Genomic DNA, 18,714 nt, shown 5'->3' on the forward strand with positions numbered 1-18,714 from the left:
TATGCCTCACTTTCAAAAATATTTTCTCAAATTTTTTCAAATATTTGAAAAATATTTTAAAAACTTTAGTAGATTTACTTTCTATCTTTGGGAAATTCCTTAAGAATTCTCAAGATTTGTTTTTACTCCCTCTCTCCTTAGGGCATGGGGGTATGGCATGTTCGGTAGTAACTGTAAGGCGTGCGATAACTATGAGTCGGGCCTTGGCAAAACGGTTCCGAGAACCCAAGGTAAGACGATATTCCTTACCTGGAGGATAACCTGACCACAGTATTCGAGCCCCTAGGCCAAAGCTGGACAATGTGTCATACCACCGGACCTTAAGTGAATCAAAACGTGACCGATCAAACGGTTGCATTCGTTTTATAAACCGAATTCACGGTGGTTCGTGGCTAAAATCGAAAACTTTCCAAAATTGTGTTTTAATCATTTTTAAATGTTTAGTTGGGTGGAAAATCCATAACAACCCATGGGCACTCCAACTATTCATTTCACAACCCATTTTAATTCGATATTTGGTTGGGGATATCACCGTGGTGGTTCACGAGATATCCCGACTACTTTCTTTTTATTCATTTATTCGATATTTAGTGGGGTCGGTTAAAATGCCATGTAACGCTCATGGGCCGACCCACTCCATTGAATTGATAATTCGTTAATTAGTTGGGTCAGTTAAAATGTCATGTAACGCTCATGGGCTGACCAACTCAAATTGTTTGTTAATCGTTATTTAATTGGGCCAATAAAATGCCATGGAACGCTCATGGGAAACCCAATTCTCAATATTTAAGTCCCGTTATGTAATTAGGGTCATTTAAACTACCATGGAAATCTCATGGGAGGCCCAATTCCCGAAGCTTAATTTTATGATTTAGTTGGGCCATTCAAATTGCCATGGAAAGCTCATGGGAGGCCAACTCACTTGCTTCAATTCGCTATTTATCTTGAGTTTTGAGTTGACATGGGAAGCCCATGGAAAGCCCAACCCAATAACACTTTACGCTTTAAACTTGAAATAAATATTTTAATTAATTAACTATCTCAAAGTTAATCACGTTATTTTATATCGCGACTTGTCCTCAAGTTATGACAATCACAGCACGTAGCACCATAACTACCACTACATAACTACTTCGGCTGCACCCACCCATAACTGCCACTACAAGAATTTCACGAGTGCCAAACCTCCTCTTTACCCTGGCGAGGAGGATGCTACCAAACTCCTCCGCTGGTTTGAGAGGATGGAAAACATCTTCATCCATAGTGAGTGTCCGGACGACAAACGGACTCGTTTTGCCACAAGCGTTTTCGAGGAACGTGCCCTTACTTGGTGGACCACATTCAAGGACCTCCAAGGTGTTGATGAAGCATTAGCCATGCCCTGGGAGGAGCTTAAGGAAGCTATGAAGAGAGAGTTTTGTCCCGAGCATGAACTGCAAAGGCTCGAGACGGAGTTTTGGGAGTTAAAGCAAATTGGTGGCGATAACTCTACCTACTCGAGTCGATTCAAGGAACTAAGTCGAGTGGTACCTCATCTCGTAACCCCGTTGTCCCGCGGTATCCGCACGTATATCCGTAGACTACCTACTATTTTCCGTGACGCGGTTGTCAGTCGAGACCCTCTCACGATTGAGGAAGCCGTAACCCTTGCTGCTTCCTTGACTGATGATCACGTTCGAGATGGTACACTGTCCCGATAGGACTCCAAGCCTGCTGCTGAAAAGAGTAAAGCCGAATCCTCTACTGATGCCAAAGCCGAGCCTAAGCATGCCCAAAACAACAACTCCAACCGTTACCACAAGAACAACAACAACAACAATGGCCAAAAGCGCAAGACTCATCACCAAAACTATGATGTGAACCAACCCAACAACCAAGCCCCTAACCAAAATGCATCCAACAAGAAGCCGTATAATGGACCGCACCCTTTGTGCTCAATCTGTAACCGTCATCATCCCGCATCAACCACTTGCCGCCTTTGCACCTCGTGCAACCGTTATGGGCATCTTGCTAATACTTGCCGTGTACCTCCAAATGCACGTGCCGCTCCTCAACAACCCGCACCGTCTGCTCCTTGAGCTGCTAATAACCCTTAAGCTCAAGCCGGTGTTCCAAATACCCGTGCTTGCTACCATTGTGGAGATCCTAGTCATCTCCACAATATGTGCCCATTGATAGCCAGTGCCAATCAAGCCCATGTGATGCCTCCACCGTATTATGCTTATCAAGCCCAAGTTGTTCCCGCACCGTACTACACTAGCCAAGCCTACCAAGTCCAAACTTACCAACCCCTGATCCATTAAAGCTTTGCACCTCACACCTATGCTCCTCAAGTTCCGCAAATTATGGCTCTGCCGACTGCTACTGCTCAAGTCCCTGCTATTCAAGCCCCTCCGACTAATTAAGCTGCACCAACTCCTCAAGGTTCGAATGGTCGTGCCTTCATGATGAATGCGAATCAAGCCCAAAGCTCAAGTGATATGGTGAATGGTACGTTCTCTATTAATAACCATTCTGCTTCCGTGTTATTCGATACTGGTTCCGATAAGAGCTTTATTTCGTTAGACTTTGCATACATTATTGATAAGCATTGGGATGGGTTGTCTAAGCCTTTTACCGTAGAAGTAGCTAATGGGAATTCGATTACTATCGATTCGGTTATTCGGGATTGTGTCATAGTTCTTAATAAGTTCAAGTTCCGTATAGATCTTATTCCGATGCAAATGGGGAGTTTCGATGTCATAGTTGGGATGGATTGGTTGACTTTAAATCACGTTGAGGTCGTTTGTTTTGATAAGTACATTCGTATACCTCTTCAAGATGGTCGTATTCTTAAAGTTTTCGGTAATACGCCTGCTTCTAAACTTAATCTCAAGTCGTGCTTTCAAGCTCAACGTTTTTGCGTGAGAAGTACGTTGCCTTTTTGGCGCTTGTGGTGGAGAAAGAGAAGGAGAAGAAGAAGATTCAAGATATTCCCATTGTGCGCAATTTTCCCAATGACGTTGTTGGACTTCCTCCTATTCGTCAAGTCGAGTTTCGTATTGATCTCATACCTGGAGCTAATCCCGTTGCTAAAGCACCCTATCGTCTTGCATCGTCTAAAATGCAAGAGCTTTCGAGCCAATTGCAAGAACTCTCCGATAAGGGTTTTATTCGCCCGAGTTCTTCTCCTTGGGGCGCACCTGTTTTATTTGTGAAGAAGAAGGATGGATCATTTCGAATATGCATCGACTATCGTGAACTCAACAAGCTTACTGTCAAGAACCGTTACCCGCTCCCTCGTATCGATGATCTTTTTTATCAACTTCAAGGAGCCGCTTCCTTCTCGAAGATCGATCTTCGTTCGGGTTATCATCAACTTCGCGTTAATGAAGATGACATACCCAAGACTGCTTTCCGTACTCGATATGGGCATGAAGAATTTTGTGTTATGCCTTTTGGGCTAACCAACGCACTCGCGGTTTTCATGGACCTCATGAACCGTGTGTGTAAACCATACTTGGACAAATTCGTAATTGTTTTCATCGATGACATTTTGATCTACTCAAAATCCAAAAACGATCATAAAGAGCACCTACATGCTATCCTTGACCTCCTACGGAAGGAACAATTGTATGCCAAGTTTTCGAAATGTGAGTTTTAGCTTAAGGAAGTTCAATTTTTGGGCCATATCGTTAACGACAAAGGTATCAATGTCGATCCCGAAAAGATTGAAGCCGTCAAGAATTGGAAGACACCGACAACTCCCACCGAAGTTCGTTCTTTTCTTGGTTTGGCGGGATATTACCATCGTTTCATTCGTAACTTCTTGAAGATTGCATTGCCCCTCACCACTCTTACACATAAGGGTAAACCTTACGAGTGGGGGTCAAAGCAAGAGGAAACATTTCAAACTTTAAAGGACATGCTTTGCAATGCTCCTATTCTTGCCCTTCCCGAAGGTAGGGAAGATTTCATTGTATTCTACGATGCTTCTAACCAAGGCCTAGGTTATGTTCTCATGCAACGAGACAAGGTTATAGCATATGCTTCGAGACAACTCAAAGTTCACGAAAAGAATTATACGACGCATGATCTCGAGCTTGGTGTCGTCGTATTCGCCTTGAAGATTTGGTGACATTATCTCTATGGTACCAAATGCGTAGTATTTACCGATCATAAGAGTATCCAACACATTTTTGATCAAAAGGAACTCAACATGAGGCAATGACGTTGGGCCGAGTTGCTTAGCGACTATGATTGCGAGATTCGCTACTATCCCGGTAAGGCAAATGTCGTGGCCGACGCTCTCAGCCGTAAGAAACAAGTCAAATCCGTGTTGCTTATGTGTATTCTCGTTCAAAATGATCTCAAAGAGCGTGTTTTTAACGCGCAACACGAATCTGTCACCGGAGGCAATATGTATGACGAGATGTCGTGTAGTGCGGAATCTCAATTGGAAACCAAGCCCAATGGTTTACTTTATTTTCTTAATCGTTTATGGATTCCCGATCGTGATGACTTTCGCACATTCATAATGGACGAGGCTCATAAGTCACGATATTCCGTACATCCCGGTGCTGATAAAATGTACGCCGATCTTCGTTCCAACTTTTGGTGGCCCGGAATGAAGAAAGACATTGCTCTCTACGTTGCAAAATGTCTCACTTGCTCTAAAGTCAAAGCCGAGCACCATCGACCTTATAGTTTGCTCGAGCAACCTCCCGTTCCCGTATGGAAATGGGAAGATATTGCTATGGACTTTATCACTAAGCTTCCTTCTACCCGAAAGCAACATGATAGTATTTGGGTAATCATCGATCGTTTGACGAAGTCTGCTCATTTCATTCCCATCAAGGAAACGTATTCGGTTGATCGATTGGCGGATATTTACATTGAAAGGATTCTTTGTCATCATGGTACTCCGTTAACCATTATCTCCGATAGAGATGGTCGTTTCACTTCTCGTTTTTGGAAAACTCTCCAATCCGCTTTGGGAACTCGTTTGGATCTTAGTACTGCTTACCATCCGCAATCTGATGGTCAATCTGATCATACGATTCAAACTCTAGAAGATATGCTTCGCTCATGTTTCCTCGATTTTGGGGGCCATTGGGATATTCATCTACCGCTTATTGAGTTTTCGTACAACAATAGCTATCACTCTAGCATTGGGATGGCACCTTTCGAAGCTCTTTCTGGCCGCAAATTTCGTTCTCCTATTTGTTAGAATGAAGTTGGTGAATCTCAAATTACTTGTCCGAAGTTAGTTCAAGAAACGACTAATCGTATTGCTCAAATCCGCCAAAATCTACTCGCTGCTCGTAGTCATCAAAAAAGTTATGCGGATAAACGTAGGAAACCTCTTGAGTTTAATGTTGGTGATCGTGTCCTACTCAAAGTATCTCCATGGAAAGGTGTTGTGAGATTTGGAAAGAAAGGGAAGTTATCTCCTCGTTTCGTTGGTCCTTTTGAAATCATTGAACGTATTGGTTCGGTTGCTTATAGACTTGAACTTCCATCTGAACTCTCAAATATTTTCACCCGGTATTTCATGTTTCGAATTTGAAGAAGTGTCTTGCCGAGGGTAATTTCCAACGAAGTTCTTATTGAGGAGACTATGCATTTCGTTGAAAGACCCGCTGAGATCATGGATCACAAGGATAAAGTCACTAAGCGTAGTCGTATACCGTTAGTCAAGGTTCGTTGGGAATCGAAGCAAGGAGCTGAGTTTACTTAGGAACGTGAAGATCAAATTAAGGAGAAGTATCCTCATCTATTCGCTACAGTTATTCTCTAATTTCGGGACGAAATTCCTAAAAGTATGGGATCCTGTAACATTTCGGGTTTTTTTCTATCGTATTCGGCTATTTCGTTTTATCATTGTATGAACCCATTTCGGATCCTAATATTTAATAAAAACCTTGCATTATGAGTTATCTAGTTTCTATATATTCACATCAAGCCTTTCATGTTTACTCATTGTTTAAATCCTAATTATATCTTAAAATGTTCATAAAATGGCCAAAATACAAACATTAGGGACTAAAGTTGTCAACGGCTGAAACTTGACCCGCCTGGACAACGGAGCGCCACGCGGTAGTGGTCCAGAATCTGGCCACACAGCGCTATGGTGCTGCTGCACAGTTAGTTCGCGCATAATCTGAGTTCGTTTTTCGTTTATTAGCTCATTTTGGCATAAAATCGGTTATTTTGAGCATGAATCGAGAGAAGTAAGAATCAAAATATCTTATTATAACTGAAATATATATTTAAATTCGTTTCTTATCATTCAAGATCAGATCTTTATGATTATATTCAGAGATTTCATCATAAAAGTCATATTTAGTTGCTTAACGGGCCAAAAAGCCTTTAATTAGTTCGTTTAGGCTTTTCTTTTATAAACTAACCTCATTCATCTGCCACAAAACTTTACCTAAACCCTAAAAAACATATCTCAGCCATCACCCTCTCTGCCTCTCTCAAATCTCTTCGGTTTTTGGTGTTTTTGTTGAAGAACCGTTCATAACCGGTAACTTTGCTAGTCCAAGGACCTTTGACTCGTTATATCTCGTTGTTCGTTCACATTCCGGGTAAGTTGTAAACTGAGTTTTTGTTTATAAACATTCCCTAGTCGATAAACTTCAATCAATTTCTGAGATTGAAGGGTTTGGCTGGTCAATTGCTTTAAAAACCCAAAAAGGGCAAAATAGTCAATCTGTTTGACTTCTCGTTTTCTCACACTTCTGGTCGGATTCAACATTCGGTCCATAAGACTTTTCTTCTCATAATAAAATTTTAAGGGTTATGACCAAAACCCGACTCCCGACTCGAAGTTCGGATTCTTGTCAGACTCGACTCGTTTAAACGTTAAAATTGACATAACTTGAGTTCTACTCATCCGTTTGGATTGATTCCAGCGGCGATAGGTTCGTTTTTACTTATACTTTCATACTGCTAAGTTTCAGGTTCTGTTGGACATTCTCGTTCGGCGCGTTAATCGGAAGACTTCTATTTAATCCTTAATATTTTAATTAACTCGCTTATTATTAAGGTGAGTTTTGTCATTCCCCCGTTTTCACATATTTTCAAACGTTTTGGGGGCTTATACGTACTTATAGTATTTCGTTTATACATATCTTAATCATTAGCAAACGTTGTATTGTGTGTGAATTGTAGACTTAAATTGCTAATTGATTACTTGTTTAATTTGCGCATTCGGAGAGGTCCACCATGTTCTCATTATAGTATGATCATACGACCGTTTAGTTGTAACCGACGCCTGATTCGCTTGGCAATGGTTCACTTGACACTTATTTGCTCATTGGTTTGGTTTATTTACCGCTTTACTTACGTTTTGCTACTTTTCATATTATATGTTATTGCAAAGCTTAATGACTTGCTCACTCAACATATTTGTTGACAAAACTATTGTATTTTCTACGTATATGCAGGTTATCGCATGAACTAAGGGATTGAAGTATTGGATTGCTAGTCGAAACTCTAGGAAATCAGAAAGACAATATAATTAAATTTTATTTTGGATTATTTCTTTATTTGACATGGATTATTTGTTATGGTTGATTTGCTATTTTTGGATATCTTTGTTTTATTTGAAATAAAATGAATTATTAGATATTGCCATAATTATTGCATGATAGTTACCTTGAGCTATTAGCAATCATGCTCACGCCCCGGCATTTCCACCTTAGGTTGAGGTGTGACATTATGGACATATTTGAAATCTCTCTTCCGTTATATCTGATATCATTATGTCTAAGTTACTATTCCCAACGAAATGACTCATGACTTGTTTGTTCAATATAAACCATTTAATAATTTTGGTAGCATTAAGTCCGAATAGTTAATAGGTAACCTCTTAATCATTCAGATTTAAAGCTGCCTCTTAGTTATTTAGAAATTCCTTTTGGTTATCACCTTGTTCTAACCAAGAGCAAGCAAATGCTCCAGAACAGACCGAGCCTTTGCTCCTGCTAGAGCTTCTCGTTTTCCACAATACCTAAACCATTAAAAGGGTAAGAAACAAGAGGTGTCCTCTTAATGACCATTATGAGGCTACCAAATAGCCTCTTAGTATTTTAGTAGAGGACTCAACTATGGTGGGTTCGAGCTCGAGCTAGAGCTAGAAATTAAACAAGGCAGCTCGGCTAGGCTTGAGCTCGATCTTAAAGTTAAACGCGCCAAAGATCAAGTCAACGAGCCGAGTTTAGGTTGAGTTTGACCCGGTTATAAAAATAAGCTAATTTGACTCAATTAATTTCAAATCTAGTTTTTCTAACTAGATTTATTCAAGCTTTTATTAAGCTAGCCATGTACATGAGCTTTGAGTCCCGAGCTTAACAATTCAGTGGGGAAAAATAAACAATCTTTTATTGCTCTCCTATTCTTTCTTTGAAACTTTCAAAAATACATGTCAACCACTAAACTCATGCGTGGGCCATTTTATTGAAAAACCTTGTGGACCACCAACTTTTCTTTTATGTGTTGTTCACGAAAGGCATCTATGCTTCTTTAATTGTAATGGCCCATTCAAGACTGTAAATGAAAGTAAAGGACAGAAAGAGACCATTTTATATTGAGAAAGTACTGGGAAATTTTGAAACAAAGAACTTCCAAGGATTTTAAAGGATTTTATGAATTAAAGTTTTCAGCTTTGTCTCTTGCATATCTAATCGTCGGACGATGTGTCAGGGAATACCGCCGATGAGTTAGTAAACCAATCGGATAACGACGCATGGACGGAATACGCAGGGTTGATGATGCATTAAGTGTTAATTTATGGTTGACGATGCGTTAAGTATTAAGTTATGGTTGAAGATGCATTAAATATTAATTTATGGTTGACGATGCGTTAAGCATTAATTCTTAGTGTTTCGTCAACCATGCGTATTCCGGTCACGCGTCGTTATCCAATTGGTTTACCAACTCATCGGTGGTATTTCCTTGCACATCGCCGACGATGAGATACGTGAGGAACAAAGCTAGAAACTTTAATTTAAAGGGACAAACTTGGAATCTCTTTCTATAAAGGAGCTATTTTGAGAATATTCCCGAAAGAATTTCGTATTATTTTTTAGACTGAATTTTTCTCAAAGCATAATACTACGTTAAAAAGTGTACCAACCCATCATAAATTGTTACAATGTAAAAATCTTAGGGCAGAAACTCACAAATTACCGATGTACTGTTGTAAACTAAAATTTCAAGGTGCACCGTTATACATCATTATATATTGTACAACTAATGGCACCTTAATTTTGTAAAATTATACCAATATTGAACTAAGAATACAAATATACAACTTTGTGGTGGAATTAAAAACCTAATTATGCTATAAGAACATGATTTGTGTTTTAGCTGAACAAAATAAAAGTCAACTATGGATGTATATTACTCCTTTGTTCCTCTTCGTCAAATATTGGCGTTTCATTGCACTTAGATCAAGGGTCTACATTTCTTATTTTCTTTGTACACACTACCATAATCTTTTTAGTATAACCAAGATTAACACACACATGTGCGTGTAAGGTAAAACATTTATGTACAAGATTCCAACCCCCATGTTGTTTATAATTCAAGACAAGGACATAACAATGTAACATTGTACTGTTTGAAGAGTTAATGGGTATTAGTGAATTATTGATAACAAGCCAAAAGTTAAACCGACGTAGTTCAGGTTATTTGGTTCGATTTATTTTGTTTTTGATGTTTACAGGTCTAGCCGATATTCAACCCTAACAGCAATTGGTTTTCGGGTGATTTGGTAGCGGGTTTGTTCAGATTGCTTTAATCAGGTACAAGTAAAGACGACAGACTATCATTGGTAGATGTGAATTCAACAACAATTTTCCGTGTTCTGAAATAGCGAGAATTCACTATTTATAGGTTGTTTTCTTAATTTCGTTTTGTGATTTTTAGAAACAAACTGGGAAAGGCAATTTGACACTACTAAAAATCATCACGGCAGATATTTTTCGCAAACATGGGAATTAATTTTGGAAAGTTAACTGTTTTCAGAATTTGCCGCTCGTTAGAACATAATATCATTTACCTAACCATACTTTAATAATTTAGAGTTTCTAACCTTTAAAGAACTATTTTTTTTCATATCTTGGCATATTTATTTCCTATCATCCCTGCCCAAAATAAGACTTCCAAGGCCAAAACATAACATCCAATTTAACACTAAAACAAAAAAACTTTTCGTCCACAATCTAAGAAACAATATTAAAACCTCAAAATATGAAGATCAACATAGCAAAAACCCAAGCATTGTAACAATAAAGATGAGGCTTAATCAAAGAGAGAGAAACCCATGTCATCATCACTCTCCTCCTTCTCTTCCTTCTTCTCTTCAGCTGCAGGTGCCTCAGCAGCTGCCGCACCTCCAGCTGGGGCAGATGCTGCAGCAGCACCACCACCGAAAGAAGCTCCACCACCTCCACCAATAATCACCTACACAAACAAACAAATTAACCACAGATTAACAAACTAACAACCATTCAACCAAATATCAACAAACTAAAAACCAATTAGCTGTGTAATAACAAGCTAAAAACCAACTAAAAACGCTTTAACAACCGAAAAAACCAATTAACTGTGTATTTACAAACTAAAAACCAATTAACTGTGTATTAACAAACTAAAAACCAATTAACTCTGCATTAACAAACTAAAAACCAATTAGCTCTGCATTAACAAAGAATAAACCAATCAACTGCATATTAACAAACAATAAACCAATCAACTGCATATTAACAAACTATAAGCCAATCAACGTCATATTAACAAACAAAACCAATTAACTGCATATTAACAAGCTACTATAAAAACCTAACTGCATACTAACAAACTAACAACCATGTAACTGCTTGTCGACTTTGGTTAACCAACTTGACTAGCACGTAAAAAGACAACTTAAGCAAATTGGCGTTAGTGAACACTAAATAAAATAATAACCTAGTGTCATGGCGAATCAAAAACCGCTAGAACCTGACTTCTATAATATGATATAATTGAAATTCAATACTAAATGCCATCATCCATTATTTTATATCAGTACGGCAACATAAAAACTGCATCAGCTAATCATATAAAAGTCAGCAAAATGAGTATACGCCATAACAAAAACCCTAAAATCATCCTAAAGCTTCAGAGTTAAATTCCAATATTAGTTTCACCAGAAACACTAAACTGAATCATAAAACAGTGATAAATTATTGCCTCTAAAAGTCAGCAAAATGCGTATACGCCATAACAAAAAACCCTAAAATCATCATAAAGCTTCAGAGTTAAATTCCAATATTAGTTTCACCAGAAACACTAAATTGAATAATAAAAACAGTGATAAATTATTGCCTCTAATAAAAACCCTAACAATATCATATTGTCAAAAACTTAAAATTAAATAACAATTTCACCTAAAAATACTAAAGTTGAATCAATAAATCGGTAACATCCGCGTTAATTTGACGAACATAACACATATAACAACTCAAATTCACAACAACTAATAATTAATAGTTAACTACACAACTAATTCTCCACTAATCAACATCAACACTACCAGATCTAAACAAAAGCCGAAATCAATTCAAACAGATCTAAGAATAATAGTAATAATAATATACCTGAAACACAGCTGAATCGGGGAGCACATAGCTGAAGGAGGACTGAACACCGCCGGAAGAGTCGCAGGAAAGAGCAGCGTTAACAAGCTTCCTCTGAAGAGCGTAGGTGGAATCGGCGGAGCCTTCAAGGTCTCCCTTAAGCTGCTTGGCAGTCCACTCGCCGCCGGAGGATTTGCATACGAAGGTGTAAACTCCCATCTTCCGGTGGTTTGTTTGCTGAGTGAAATCACAGGCGACGGCGGGGGGGGGTGTACGGTTCGTGAGGGTTTGTTGTGTGTTGGTTTTTTGGGGTTATATAGGTGTGTCGTTGGAGAGAGGGGAAACCCTAGTTTGTAAGGAAAGGACGTCTTTGCCCCTTGGATTCATTGTCGTAAGATTGGGTTAAGGTACGTAATAAGATTTTAATGTGAATTATTATTACATTTAATAAGATTTTAATTTGAATTATTATTACATTTAATAAAATTTTAATTTGAATTATTCAAAATTGGGAATTGATTTGATAAAAATATATTTGGAAAACATTTATCACAGCTAATGAGATTATTGTTCGGATATATGATCAGCTATGAGATTAGTTTTTTAAAAAAAAGTTGTGAGCGTAGAACTGCAATAATATTAGGTGATACCTGACTCAAAAGCAGCATACGGTTTATGTTTTCTTTTTACTTTTATATTCTTTTGTTTTTGTTAATAGAATAATCTACTAATTCACTAATTTTGCTTTTCACACATCTAATTTCTTTGTGTAATATAATTATCTAAGAATTAAGATAGCAAGAAACATATTTAGGAATCCCTAGTGAGTAATTTTTAATAGACTCCCGAGCATACCTATATTTTGGTGGTATGTTCATACTTTAGAGTAGGGCTGTTCATGAGTCAAGCCGAATCGAGCGAAGGCTTGCTCGTTGCTTGGCTCATTTACAACTGAACCGAGCCGAACGACTGAAATTCGAACCGCGCGAAAATCGAAATGAGCCAAAATCAAATCAAGAATTTTTCGATTGAACATCAAGCGATTTTCGAGTATTATTTATTTCTTTTACACTCTAACAATTTTAATAAAAAAAACAAGTTTGAATGCTGTAAATAATATATTTTGTAAACAAATTAGTAGTTTTTAGATAAATGTGTAATATGTTGTAAATTTTTAGGAGAATTAAGCTTCAGTGAGATATAATGAACATGTAAACAAACTTCTAATATTCTGAAAACTTGAATCAAACTAATGAAATTATAAAATTGACGGCATATGGATAATTCAAAAGAGTTTAAAAAATTGTTACTTGTATTTTATGTGTGTTGTCTATATATTTATATATTTGTTCATATATAATTATATAAAAATAGATTAAAACTATTCGAGCCAAACCGAACCGAGCAGACCTTTGCTCATTGCTTGGCTCGTTTACAAACCGAACCGAGCAAAGCGGCTCGTTTACAATCGAGCGAAAAAACGAGAGAGCATTTTCCGAGCGAGCGACGAGCAAGTTCGAACGGCGAGCGGTTTGGACGGCCCTATCTTAAAGCATTCCCATTTCATCCATAAAAAATATCTCCTGTCTTTATAATTTAAAAGAACTTTCCCTTTATTTGCTTCATCCTATCCTCTATTTATATGCCCTAACTCTAAATAATGAAAATATGTTACAGTAACTTTTCAAATATGAAAAGCTACTGTAGTCCTCCCCATCTCAACAACACGTATTTTCAGACGCCCATCTCATCACTTCTCCCGCTCATCTTTCTAGGGGTCATCGGCCCAAATCGAAGGTGATTGATTCCCTCTGAAACAAATATTCAGACCTCTTTATCGTCTCCATTCCCTCTGAAGCAAAGCAAACACCAAATTCAAAGAGTTCTGGTTTGAATCGAAGCAATTGGTGCCCCTATGTTCATCGATACAAGCTGCAACAGGTGCCTCTTTCTCTCTTTATCTTTCAATTTCATTATGTTTATTGCGCCATGCGTGGAACTGTCACATCCCGACTAGTACAATGCGGAAACGTAAGACGGGAATGTAACAGACACCTCTGGTATCAACAACATTGTTTATAAAGAAACATTACAAACTAATTTACATTATATTACATTGATCTATCTTTGTTCACAACTATGTGTTACAACAAAATATGTTCGTTACATTATTCTATTCGTACTAATAACCTTGCGTCTATTCACATAGCATCAAGCACGATCCACGACGGGTAGTACATCATCACATTATTCCAACTTTGGTTCCATTCCTGAAAAGCAGTTTAAAACGGGTCAACTACTAGAGTTGGTGAGTTTCACAAGTTTCAAGAAAACAGTTATGAATATTCACAAGTTAACACTTATAATCGTGATATAAGTATGTATGTATGTGTGTATGTAAATGATGTAATTATGCTAAGCTACAGTGAAGCCTTGACTGTTTGTGCTGCGTGCATCCATTTCCCACGCCGAATCAACCACTGTGGCTCTCCTTCCACCCACAACATACCCCGGTAGCTATGTCTAACACTACATAGCCTGTTAATATAAGTATGATCATGTGCAAACGGCGCTATGTGACACGGCAACCAGGCCGATTCCGTTTGGGTTTGTAAAACCAATAGTACTATTCACAAGCCACCGGCTCGAAGTTAATCACTGTGATCGTGGGGACTTTCGTGTGTTAGCACTTAGATAATTCACATCATTAAAAGTTTCAGATATGTATACGTAATCAAACATGCTTTTCACCCCAAAAGTTCGTAAAACTGTTTAAAGAGTGGGCTCATGAAACTCACTGTTTAGTAGATAATCAGCACTGTGTCAGCTCGCGGTTTTTTCGATTCGGTATCACTAGTTCCTATAATCAATATTATAATAATATTAAGACAAAATGGCAAAAGACGTCCTTTACGTTTGACCTGATTTTCATTAGACGTCCTTTAATGAAAGAAATAGCAAAAGACATACATCATGTTTCAAATTTGTTTTACGTTACATCCTTTGTCACTAACCCAGTTAATTTTTCTTGTTAGATCTGAACATGTGCAAGGAACATGAGGGCAGTGTGGTAATTTTACCCCTTTAAACCCATACCATCTATCCATTTTAACAATTATAATCCTCCCCATACCATCTTCTTTCTCTCTCCCTGTAAAACCCAGAACCATCACCAACCAATCACCACCACCACATGCCACATGCCACCACCACCACTTTCCGCCGCCATCACCACCCATTATCACTTGCTGTTGCAACCGCCAATTTCCACCGGCAACAAAAGGTTGAAATTGAAAAGAGATTTGGGAGGTCACCAAATATCTAAACCCAAACCCTAAAGCATTTCACCGGTTGCAAACCCAAATCCCTTATTGATTCTCAATTATCTGCAGGTTGTTGCAAACCCTAAATTTCTTTATATCGATCAATTAACAAAAATCTAAACTATTTGCATACCCGTGTCCATCTTCGTTGACATTTTTCGGATGAAAGTGACCCATCAGTTGCTACTGCCACCGTAATAGCCACCATCCCTTCTACCGGAAACCCCATGCCGATGCAAGGTGTGGCTGGAAAACTGAAGGTCACCGGAGCATCGGGTTCAATTCCACATTTGGCGGCGAGTTCATCCAATCCGGCGCTGGTAAGGCCAATAACTATGGTTCATTTATCTTTGATTTTAAAGGGTTTAACTTTGATTGGAAAATACGACTCACTAATAACCATAATCAAAACCAGATTGGTGATATTGGGATTAATAGGATGTCTTCAAATTGTCAGCTACCAATAGTTTACTCATATATGGGTTTCGGGCGTGTTGTGGGAACCTTCACATCGTCGGAAATACCCGGCGGCTTCATCCTCCGACAAAATGGTTGGTTGTAGGGAACCGTCGTGGTCAGTGGTTGCAGCTGCGGCAGTACGGTGGTGAATATGTGGTGCAGAGAGAAAGATGGAGTGGAGAGAAGGGGTTGTTGTTGGTGGTTTAGAGAGAGAGAGGGAAAGAGAGAGAGAGAGAGAGAGAGTTAAAAGAGTTTTTGGGTTTTATTTTACTTTTATTTATTAAATAACGTGTAAAATGACAATACTACCCTCATGTGCTTTGCACATGTTCAGATTTAACAAGAAAAATTAACTGGGTTAGTGACAAAGGACATAACGTGAAACAAATTTGAAACATGATGTATGTATTTTGTTATTTCTTTCATTAAAGGACGTCTAATGAAAATCAGGTCAAACGTAAATGACGTATTTTGCCATTTTGTCTAATATTAATATTTTAATATTATTATAATCTCAATACTAAACTGGGCTATATATATAATCTGGGTATAGCTGGAACGCCTAGAAAGTGTCAATAGGCTTAGGTTGTGATGTTGCTCAATGTCTAATACTTAAAACCGAACTTGGCTCGGTTTCCCCGTTTTCCCAACTGGGCCAAGTTGTTCGTTTATGCGTTCAGAAAACAGTTATGGGGAAGTAAGCTTGTGTAAATGTGTTGGTCGATAAAATGATTAAGTTATAAAGAAAGATCACATATTGGGGTTCTGGATTCGCTATGGGCCCGTTTCCGTTTATTCAGTTTGATTTGAGGAGAAACGCGCACAATCTATCCAGATTGTCCAGGTTTCTCATAAAAAAGTTCGTTTTCACTTAATTAATCCAAAAATATGATTTTTTATCACTCCCGGTGTTCTGATAATACTGCAGATTCGTTAATCACGAACTTGCCGGTTTTTATCAGAATTGAGTTTGTTTAATATTCAAATTAGCATAATTAATTAACCGTTAATCATTAAATTATGAAAATTTAGTCACTTATCAAATAAAATATGTATATTTTTATAAAAATATTTCTGGAATTAATTATTGATTTATTAATTTATAAAAATTCATTTTATCAGCTATATTTAGCCTGAAAATCGTCCGTTTATCCCAAACGATTTCCAAAATTTCCACAAAAATTCCTGAATGCTCAAATTATATCCCAAAAGCATCTGCGTCAATTACAGAATGTAACAACCTTGTCCAATATTCTTTTCGGGCCAAATTCGGCTATAAAACTCATACGAACGCATATGCACAAAACACACTTAGACTTTTCCAAATGCTTCCAAATTTCATATGTGATAATATACCAAATCTGAGTTCTCAACAAAATTTCATATTTTTTGAATCATTTTAACTATTTTTCCCAATTAAACGGCCCAGTTCGGTAATAAATTCGCCAAATATTCTCGGATGGTCGAAAAAATACCAAATTTGAACAGGGACTCAATGATATTGTCCCTGAAAAATTTCAAGACCTAACAATATGCACATCACAACCTTAACCTAAACATCCCGTAATCACGTGTTTCGGTATTACCTTAGCGGGTTTAGCTCGTTTTTGCCTTTCTAATCAAGGTTTCAAGCTCTTGTGCTTCTATACAGGCTAAATACAAGTCCTATATCATAAACCAAGCAAATTTTCATCAACATAACAGCCCTTGACTTAGGGTTTCGGCTAGGATGTAAAAACGAACTTTTGAACCGTAAAAATGCCGTTTCAACCCTCTAATCCGTGTTTATGGCCAAAAAAACTATCAGACCAGGTTCCTAACCATGTGTATGATCAAAACATGTTTTTGGACCATTTTTAGGATTTTTGCATGGTTAGGAATGATTTTTGGTAATCAAACTATGTTTATATGATATTAAACATAATCAAAACAAGTTAAAAATAATAAAATACCTAAGGATGCTTGAAAGTTTGCTGAAGAAATTAGATGAGGAATTCCAGATTTGTGAGAATGAGTGTGTAAAAAGATCTTGTGGTTATTAAATAATAAACTAACTTAAGGGTGAAGTTTCCCCTATGTTGCGGCCGGACAAAAATTGGGCCCTCCTTGGGCCCATTTTGGCCCAATCATCTGGTTTTACATGCCCACAAGCCCAAGTCCAATTTTATTTCGGGTTCGGTTTTTGGCGCGAAAATTATATCGGGTACGAAAAACAGAGCGAAAATATTGGTGCATGATGTCAGTAGTTCAGTGTCGAGTGTCTGTAATCGTGTTAGTTAGATTTGAGTTTTGTATGTAAGCGAAGTTACTAACAAGTTCGCTTATATAGGCGAACTTGTTAGTCAAGCGAAGTTAGGGACAACTTCGCCTGAACATGCCAGGCGAAATTGTCGTGTCTATATAAGCCATTTGTATACGGCTTATTCATAGAAGTTAATACAATCAGAGTTTATTCGTGTATTTCGAGTCAGAGAGTTTTATCCAGTGATCATAGTATCACGTGTTTACGGTTGGAATACAACGTGTGTTTGGTTATCGTATCGTGTGTTAGTTCGTATTGTTTTCTATACTCGTATCGTCTTACGTAGGGATTCCGCACCTACGTAGTACGCGATATCTCGTGTAGATCCGGCTGGGAACCTACAATTGGTATCAGAGCTTTTGCTCGATTGTGTGGTTCGGGATTATCACGCGGGTATAGAAATCGTTCCGTTCGACTATTCGCGGGACGAGTTTTCTGAGCTTTTGTGCTATACTCTCCTCCTACAATCTTAAACAACCCATAACACCTTCACAAACCTCGAAAAACCCAGAAATCTAATCTGCAGAAACTTCGTGTTCATCAGGCGAAGTTGCCGTCACTGTTAGTAGGGTTTCGGTGAAGATATAAGGTTAAGCGAAGTTATCCACAACTTCGCCTACCTCTTCAAGTTCGCTTACCTCAAGCGAAGTTACCCACAACTTCGCCTACCTCCCAAGTTCGCTCAACTTAGGCGAAGTTATTCTCAAGTTCGCCAATCAGGCGAATTTAAAAAAGTGAGCGAAGTTACAAATTCACGCGAAGTTAAGTCTTAAGCGAAGTTATTCACAACTTCGCCTACAGAGCTGTTTGAAAATAAAATTTTTGATTTTCGGATTTCTTTGAGTTTTGAGAAAGATGTCTTCGATAAACATTACTGAACTGGTAAAGATGGAATTAGAAGCGGGGTCGGCTACAAAGGCACCTAAGATGCTTAAGAAAACTGATTATGTAGCATGGAAAGATCGTTTTGAACAATATGTCAAGTATCAAGATGCCAAGATGTGGGTGTGCATACAAGATG

General features: G+C 38.1%; 2 protein-coding genes across 2 annotated transcripts; one reads left to right on the forward strand and one right to left on the reverse strand.

Moving 5' to 3' along the window:
- The first annotated feature begins 2,447 nt into the window (after positions 1 to 2,447).
- LOC143568423 (uncharacterized) lies at positions 2,448 to 7,450 on the forward strand. The gene is made up of 3 exons (XM_077054583.1): positions 2,448 to 2,730; positions 2,877 to 3,146; positions 7,434 to 7,450. Exons 1-3 carry the CDS (start codon positions 2,448 to 2,450, stop codon positions 7,448 to 7,450), a joined length of 570 nt encoding a protein of 189 aa, XP_076910698.1.
- Positions 7,451 to 10,150: 2,700 nt separating this feature from the next.
- LOC143568432 (large ribosomal subunit protein P3-like) lies at positions 10,151 to 11,866 on the reverse strand. Its single transcript, XM_077054591.1, has 2 exons — positions 11,631 to 11,866; positions 10,151 to 10,455 (listed from the first exon to the last, which is right to left on the reverse strand). The coding sequence occupies exons 1-2, from the start codon at positions 11,826 to 11,828 to the stop codon at positions 10,294 to 10,296; spliced, it is 360 nt and encodes a 119-aa protein (XP_076910706.1). The 5' UTR covers positions 11,829 to 11,866; the 3' UTR covers positions 10,151 to 10,293.
- Positions 11,867 to 18,714: the final 6,848 nt, after the last annotated feature.

Source organism: Bidens hawaiensis, unplaced genomic scaffold, assembly GCF_021521415.1.
Source record: "Bidens hawaiensis isolate Kalapana, Puna unplaced genomic scaffold, B.hawaiensis_p1.1 tig00023990_1, whole genome shotgun sequence".
In the NCBI taxonomy this organism is placed as follows: domain Eukaryota; kingdom Viridiplantae; phylum Streptophyta; class Magnoliopsida; order Asterales; family Asteraceae; genus Bidens; species Bidens hawaiensis.

Excerpts from the sequence above, each read along its gene's own strand:
- LOC143568432 (XM_077054591.1), bottom strand. The coding sequence starts at position 11,828 with ATGGGAGTTTACACCTTCGTATGCAAATCCTCCGGCGGCGAGTGGACT. Across the intron at positions 10,456-11,630 it reads CCGATTCAGCTGTGTTTCAG|GTGATTATTGGTGGAGGTGG; the intron begins GTATATTATTAT and ends TTGTTTGTGTAG.
- LOC143568423 (XM_077054583.1), top strand. The coding sequence starts at position 2,448 with ATGAATGCGAATCAAGCCCAAAGCTCAAGTGATATGGTGAATGGTACG. Across the intron at positions 2,731-2,876 it reads TATTCCGATGCAAATGGGGA|TCGTGCTTTCAAGCTCAACG; the intron begins GTTTCGATGTCA and ends CTTAATCTCAAG.